This window comes from Pundamilia nyererei, unplaced genomic scaffold (assembly GCF_000239375.1).
Source record: "Pundamilia nyererei isolate P.nyererei 1_Seehausen unplaced genomic scaffold, PunNye1.0 scaffold00028, whole genome shotgun sequence".
NCBI classification, from domain to species: Eukaryota; Metazoa; Chordata; class Actinopteri; order Cichliformes; family Cichlidae; genus Pundamilia; species Pundamilia nyererei.
In genome coordinates, this window is record NW_005187429.1 from 2,818,183 (window position 1) to 2,826,857 (window position 8,675).

At 38.2% G+C, this 8,675-nt stretch overlaps 1 protein-coding gene across 1 annotated transcript in view; it reads right to left on the reverse strand.

Annotated features, from left to right (window-relative positions):
• The window catches only part of znf704 (zinc finger protein 704), a 51,467-nt gene that overhangs the window by 39,532 nt on the left and 3,260 nt on the right, over positions 1-8,675 (reverse strand). The window contains exon 2 of the mRNA XM_005728456.2: positions 3,005-3,192. Coding sequence (XP_005728513.1) covers positions 3,005-3,192 — 188 coding nt within the window. The remainder of the gene's footprint in view (positions 1-3,004; positions 3,193-8,675) is intronic.

Consider the following 8,675-nt stretch of genomic DNA (forward strand, 5'->3'; position numbering starts at 1 on the left):
CTGCTTTTGCACAATTATAATCCACAATTATTCTTCTTCAATGCTGAAACTTTATTAAGGGGCAAACAAGTCATCTGCACATATAGACATTTGCTTTATCTTCCCATGTCTCCTGTCTCTGTCATTACTGTGTCTGCCGAATGAAGGCAGAAAAATAATGTTCAGAAACAGAAGAGAGGTGTCTTTCAGGTATAAATGAAAGTAGAGTACTGTACAGAAGTTCATTTGTTTAAATTTATTGCGATGAAAATAGGAAGGTGGTGCAGCGATTTATTGAAAAATGGAAAAATCTATGGAAAAGTGGCTTATGACTTCAAATGGTATTTATGTGACTTTCATTTTTTGGCTCACGAAGTGAAATAACTAACAAATCCCTAATAATGACAAAGTTGCTGATGTGCAAAAAGGCAGTAACACAAACAGCCCCAGAAAAGACTTAAAAATACAAGATCTGATAAGGCCAGAGCATTTCAGCATGTTTGACTGTTTTTGCTTTTTTAGCAGCTTTTGGTTCAGATGCAGATGGAAATTGTCAAACTAAAAAAAACTAAAAAAGTGAAGTGTAACCTTGACTTGTCAAATGAAGATAACACTTGCTATCATTTCACAAAAGTCTGTACACAGAATTGGTTTCAAGGACTTCTTCTTAAATGTTCGTATTAGTGTTTCAACAAGTGGCAGCCAGAGCTTCATTAGAACAAAGCAGGGAAAAAAACCAAAACATAATTACAGGGTTCTTTCCAAGTTTACTGTGAAAGATCTGCTGCCCTTCATTAGAGTGGATAGTGGGTTTAGGTACCATATCCTAACCTCTAACCATGAGATTGGAATTAGTGCGATCTATTCTGACAATCTGACACGACTAGTTTTTGTTATAGCACAGCCCCCGACTCCAGAAGCACATTGCAAAACGCCATCATGCCATGGCAATGTGCTAAAAGTAGCCATGGCAGCCATTGTTAGCTTTTCATTTCACACCCAAATACGCAAAGGTGTTCATAGTTTAAAACCAAATCTAACTTTAGTCATTGGTTGCTTCTATATACACACGTATTTAAGAAGTATTGCACACAGTGCTCATGTTTTTGGTGCCTTAGAGATGTCTGCACAGTCTAAATAAGATCACAGCATACATAATCCAGTTGGAATTCTGGCTGGAGAGCCAATTTGGATTTTCGGAGTGCTGTGTGTGCCCACACCAATAACTCTGAAGATGTGAAGCTCTCTGAAGGTCATGTCTTATTTCAGTCATTTTATGAGGATTTCTGAATGTGACTTATAAGACATCTCCCCGTGGCTACATTGTTTTTAGCTGGCCTCAGCGGGAGGAGGTGCAATCACTAGACAACATGAAGTTGGTCTAGTGATTGCACATAAACTTGAGCAGCAAGATAATCAATAAGACATCCAACCATAAACACATAAATATCAATATTTTTGCAATCCCCATCCAAAGGACAAGTATGAAATTCCAGTCTAATCTATGCGATAGACCTTTCTTCCTTCTTAATGGGCCATAAGGCAGCTTCTAATCAATGACTCATCAACAAATAACAGTTAAATTTAAGGCAATAGCTCAGGATGGAGTGATAAAGTTGCACAAATGGGAAACTTTTGCTGTACTTTTCAGCAAGTTGCCATCGATTGGACTCCAGCAGCAGAGTGAAGGCAGGTAATGAGGAGTGATGTCCAATAACAGCAAAGTGCTTTACAAGGTATTAGGGTTTCACATTTAATTGAGAAAGAGTGTTGTTCCTTTATTAGATAGAACTTCACTGTCGTGCACTGCTGCCCACCAATGGTTAACTGCTCTATTGTGGAAATGGCTTATGTGGGGAATTAGTCTGGTGGTCTAAAATAATATTTGTGTGCACGTGTGTGTGCACGTGTGTGTGTGCAGTGTAAAGAGAACCACCGAATGAGTAAAGAAATAACTAATGCATCATAACATAATAATTATTTCCAGTTGTATAGGGTTATGTTCTGCATGTAGGATCAGTTTGGAATATGTGCTCCAATGTTTATACCACATGAAAGCAACAACTGTACATGCGGGCTATAAGGGCAAAGTATTCTGCAAGGCCACGGTGTCTTTGCTGTGTAGCAGGAAAGACGCTCAACAGGGTAACTGTTGAGAAACCACCAGAGAGGCATGCCGTTTAAATAACAATACCCATAAATGCTTCTGCAAGTTAAAGAAACAGCATCCAAAAGCAACATTTTGCTGAAAACCTTTTAATATTCAGAACACGGATAGAATCCTAAATCAACAAAATGTCTGGATCGGTTTATAGAGGACCTATTATGCTCATTTCCGCCTCCATATTTTTACTCTTGGATTCTACTAAACTAGCTTTATGTGAGTCACGATTCATAATAATCCACATTTATCTTATAGTAGACACTGGTGTAGTTCACGCTATGTCAGGAAGCAGTTTTAGCTACCCTCCCCCTCCCTTGAAGTCAACTTTCTTGTCTCGATCACAAGGAGAAGGTTTGAAAAGCAGTTCTTTGAGGCATGTTCTCAGACAGCTGTCTGCCCGAGATGACATCATCCACATTAACAGTAGAAAAAAAACAAACAAACTGTTGAGTGTTTACATCAGTCTGAAGCCTGAACCTTTGGATTATATGGATTTGGATTACTTGCACATACACATCTATGCAACTATATATCTATCTATTTATAATAAACACACACACACACACACAACACTGTATGTTGGAAGAGTGTAGCATGTGTGAGGCCATATAATAAAATATTTATGTAATGGAGTAAAGCAGACTCTTGCCAAATTATCTTGTAAACTATGTGCTGCAAAAATGGCTTCGAGGATCAAATAAAATACAGGATGTCAGCCCACATAAGGTCTGTCCTATTTGTGAGATGACATATCTATGTCATAAACTTTTCGTGAACTTTGCCTGTACCACTCTAGCCAAGCTGCCTGCAGGATAGGAATCAGACTGTCACTGCTAGAGAATTTCATATACACAGTCCTACCTAGCGTGGGGGACGTCAATGCTGGAGGAGACTACTTTGCGTTTCTGCTCCAGCAGGGACACCGATCGGGTGTCAGAGTCCCGGCTAACACGTTTTCCGTCCGTTGAACGCTGCTCCTCCGCTGGCTCTGGGCTCAGACAGCCGCCCTCCACCTTCTGGCCATCTGGAGCTCCGTTACTGGAGCTCTGCTGTAGAGAGGCGAAAAAATGAAATAATTCAGTGCTTGTGCAGAAATACCACATAAATAAGTTGGAAGAAATGATGAAGTAGCAATCAGCTCCTTCAAATGGCCTCTTTTTTTATTTAACAAGGTCATAATGATAAATATCTTTTGCAATTCTGTTACTGGTGAAGAACACATCTACAGAATTAGTCCATTTCAATTTATTATTAAAGAGAGTAACCAAAAGTAAAAATAGACAGAAAATAAGGTCTGGGCATTGGCTGCCTCAAAACCTGGCAGCTAAAATTTGAATTTGAATGTTTACATTTCAAATGTGATAGATCACAGTCTAAATACGGTTTAAGAAAATTTCCACATTCTTGGGCCTAAAAAAAGTCTTTGCCAAAACACACTGGACAGAGTCAAAAATGAACAGTGGTCAGTCACAAAACCAGTCTATTATTCTTCCTGCAGACGTTTTGGAGGGATGAGGTTTTCCACAAAAAACTGCACTGTCATGAGCAAAAATATAATAAAACATTACATAATAGCACCACACTTGCTTTTAAAGTAATTTGTTTAAAAAAAACTAAAAGAAAATTCATTTTTAAAAACAGCATCATCTGTACTTTCACAAACACCATCAGGTTTTAGTGGAAGAAATGTGAGCAATTTATTGATAAGGCCAGAGAGTGAAAGAAGGGTTTACATGTATGTATGTATGTATGTATCACAGCCACCTTATTAGGAACATCTGCTTAACTCCTTGGTAACACAAATATCTAGTCAACCAATCACATTTCAGCAAGTTGATGCATTTAGCCATGCAGACATGCTGAAGTTCAAACTGACCATGAGAATGGCGAGGAAAGGTCATTTAAGTAACTTTGAATGGGGCATGGTTGTTGGTGCCCAAAAGGCTGGGTGAGGATTTTTCCCCACATAACCATCTCTATGGTTTACAAAGAAAGGTCTTAAAAAGAGACAACATCCAGAAAACTGCCAGACCGGTTCAAGCGGACAGGACGCTGGTTACAACCAGTGTGTGCAGACGGTATGGTCAGAATTTGGCATAAACAACAGTAAAGTGTAAATCTGTCCTTACTAGGCCTTACTTGAAATTGCAGAACTGGGCTTTTTAATGCTTAAAAAAACAAATTATATATATATTATTATCCTAAGTCTTTGGTCCCAGACATTCTTATACACAGAAAAAACCCTATCATTGTATTTTAAACAAATACATAGAGAGGAAGTATATTTCACTGGTTTCACTACATCATCACATTGGTTACTTATCTCCCATAGCCAAGCCTCAAACAGAGTGGTTTTGTCAGATATAAGAAGCAAGGGTTGGATCAGACTGAGAAACTTGGGGACACTGCACACTTATTCAGTAACTTCTCAAGAAATAAGAATATAGGTCAACCCTGCTACATTGCATTGGTTTACTTAGAGCTGGGCGATATGAGATTTTTTCATATCACGATATGTTTTTTTCATTTCAGGCGATAACGATATCTATCACGATATAAGCCAAATAACTATATTTGTAAGATTTAAATGTGCCGTTGCTCACAAGTAAAATGTGAAATAATCAGCAGCTTGTTTTGATTTAAATATTTATTTCCCACAATAAGTTCAACAGGGTAGATGTACTTAAGGAACATGAGACTTTTTCAGATAAATAAAGGCAAATATTGCAAACTACACAAAAGGCAGCCGCTAAATCATTTAAGTTTCAAAATAGAACAAACGAAACAGACTAAATTGTCAATTCCACTTAGAAACAAAATATTAATTCTAAAAATAAATCTTAGTTTGTTTTACAGAAGAACAGACAAAACTGACTAACTTTTGTCAATATCAAATAAACTGAGAACTAAAAGGAAATTCTCAATCTCTCCTTGTTGTATAGCTTAGCTTTTCAAACAGTTTTAACAGTTACTTTAGTCTGACAAAAGCCGAATGACGAATTAGCGCTTCCAGTCAGAGATTGAGCATGCACCGCTTTATTGTATTTCCAGACTTGTTTTCGGCACAATTTACAGTGCGCGCTACTCTGTTTTTGTCAGACTTGAAATAGCCAAAATACTTTCACACTAAGGAACTTCTATGGCTCTTCCGTTCGACAACCATCATCAGTTTTCTCTTCGGTAACCTTCGGTCACGCTCTCGGTTGATTTTTCTCTAGTCGGCGCACTCTTTTCCTCCATTACCCGGGCGGCACGGCGGCTGGCTGCTTCCCAAACAAATACACACGTGCGGCTTGGCACTTGTGCTGTACGTAACAAGTCACGTGATGTGACGCTGCGGCTGTGATTGGTTCGGCTCTGCGCTACTTAATTTGGATTGGCTGTTCTTTTTTTTTTTTTAAGAGGACAAGAGCGGTGAGGTCTATTGCAATAGTTTAATTTTTCTATCGAGAAAAAGTTATTTCGCGATACATATCGTTATCGTGCTATCGCCCAGCTCTAGTTTTACTGTAAGACTACAGATTTCATAACGTAAACATTGTGTTTTATTAAATAAGAATCAAACTGTCAACAGAGACTATAAAATGTTGACTAACATCATAGTTCACGGAAGCCAAGGAGCATTTTCACATAAATAGTCATCTTTTATGTACAGTCTATTGCCACAACCAAAGTAATGGTGTTTATTAATTAAATAAATCCTTAAAGGGTAATAAAAACAACATTTTTTTTTTGTTACGGCAAAATAAAGTCTCAGATAAACTGCCTGTTTTATCTCACAGACATACTGATTCATCTTGCTACGATTCGGGCAACATTGCAGAAGCAATAAAAAAGCAGAATGAAGTTCAAGGTAGACTGGGGTAACCAGCAACAATGGCTTTCTTTGTTTCAGGGCTTCAGCCATTAAGGTGACCTGCTCTGGCAAGATTGTCGGATCAAAAAACAAGCGCAAATGCACCCACCAACACAGACACACAAATACACACGCACCTCTGTTTGTAGCTAAAGCCACGGTGATCTTAGAAAAACACACTGAGAAAATGGCAAAACAAAAGCAGAGTGACACACACAGCTGCCCACACCGAGCGCTGAGGAGAATGGCATTCAGGCCAGTGTGTGTCTGTTCGTGTGTGTGAACTAGATCATTATCTTAAAGCAGTGCAACAGGATTAGTCTTTACTGTGGAAAAGTCAACACACACACACACAGAATGCACACGCCAAACACACAACACCATTCATTTCGATTAATGAGACAGAAAAAAACGTGACGAATGGATATCAAATATCATTCATGATATAGTCTCGTCACAAAAAATGCCCAGTGCTGTGCAAAATACACAATGAAAACACAAACTTGAGCAAAACAACAAGATGGATTACACCGGCTGGGAGAAGATTAGGTGTTGTGTGTAAGATGAGTGTATTCCTCGGATAAAACCAACCGTAATTCCTTCCTTTCACCGGGCTTATGAATTATAGCGTTGCAGAGAGCCAGGAAATTGTGAATCATGCCAAATCAGTGGTGAAATGTGAGTCGCATATGTCAAAGCTGGTGTGTGTGTGTGTGTGTGTGCGTGCCTGTGCAGAGAACAAATACCCGGAGTGTCCCTCCTCTCCTCATCTATCATTCTCGTTCTGTGTCCCACTCAAAGAGACACAAATTAAAACTCGTAACCTACTTACAGCAGTTTGTGAAGCGTAAAGATTCTTCTACCTGTGCAGGTCAAAGGTCATAATAAAGAATTTCAGTGGAAACCACGTCTGTTAGCTCATGTGGGTCTTTGTTGCTGGGAGGAATTTCTATTATGACTATTAAAAATAGTTCTGATAAAGACAGTTAATGGCTTACTCATAATCTCAGTTTTTCTAATATGGCATTCCTGGACTGAATCACATCCTGACCACAAGTTTAAAAAAAATGCAAACAAACATTGGCTTTTTTTAAAACACAATTTCATTCAAAAAAAGTGCAGCAATATATTTTTTGGATGTTTTAAATATTAAATTAAGGGGGAAAAGTGTATCATCCTCATACAAAAATATCCTGGCACATGGCAATAACATCACTTTTTTTTTTAAATTAAAATTAACTTACAATATGAATACTTTGTCAAAATGACCCTTTGGCATGGTGCCTGGTGAGTCAATCTAATCAGGCTGGGCCAAATATCCTGAGCATAACATGTGCCAAACTGTGGGCTATAGCTGCCTGTAGGGTGTTATGTACAAATTGAAAAATCTACATTTTAATTACACAGCCCAAGGTGTCTAACTAATTTAAAAATAAAAGACAGATTTAAATGACTGTGTTTAGTTTGATTATTTTAGCTGGGCTCCAAATGATCTCAGCTGGATGCACTGTATACATTAAGGTTTAGTGAGTGGATGAAGTTATCACCTTTCTTATCCTTTTACTTATGATGTACTGGTTCCTTGACTTGAGAACATGTCGGTAACGCACAATAGCTTTAGCAGCTAAGGATGTTTGCTGGTGTCATCTTCTTTTATATTCAGAGTATTACTGACACACACAATAGACTGTGTATGAAAAATGAAAGTCGCTTCAAGGTCTGAAAAGGGAAGCCAATGCAGAAGAGTCTAACCAATACGGGATTTTTAAGACCAATTTCGACAGACATTTGGTGATTAAAAAAAATCGTATATTCTGATATTGCCAATATTTTTTTCTTTCAGACACACGAGACATACACAGATTTCTCTAATATTTGTAACGTGTATTTACTCGTGTACACTCTGACCGACTCCACTCAGGTCAGCTGGTTGTTGTGTAGGTAGCTTCCAAACCCGGTTTCGGAACAGAAAAATTGTGGAGTGCCCTCTGGTGGACAAACTATGCATCATCAACAATCATAACATCAGTGAAGGGCTCTTTCTCTGATTTCTTTTTCTTTTTTTTTCCATCTGTCTTTATAAACGTCAATACCAACAGTTCAATAGATAACTAATAATGGCTGAAAATATCGGCCCACCGATAAATCGGTCGGGCTCCACTTAAGCCTGCATTCTTTTCAATGGCCAGCAGGCTGCAAATTTTTCAAACTCTATAACTGCCCCAATGTGTGATCTCATTAACAGTTTCTTAATGAGTTTATGAGCTCCATCACTACTTTTAAAATCATACTGAATACATTAGTGTCAAAAAAAGAGGCTAAAACCAACTCACTGTGTACCTGTCGATCACAAGTTGTAAACCAGTGAGTGTGTGGTGTCCCTGAGTCCACTTCTGATTGGTTACATCTTAATACCAAGATGATACTGGTGAAAATACTCAGCTCGAAGCTTCACAGCAGAACTTCACTAACCCGCCATTGCCATCTTAAATAGTCTATAAAATGGACACAGCTGGAGAGTCTTATCAGTATAACAAGTGGATGTAACACCTTGTAGACATAGTCCATAGTCTAGTATGGTCAATGTCAAACACTCAGAAGCAAATGATGGTAAATGAGCCTTTATGTACAAATTATTATTATTATTAGTAATACTTTTTTTTGTAGATAGCTTAC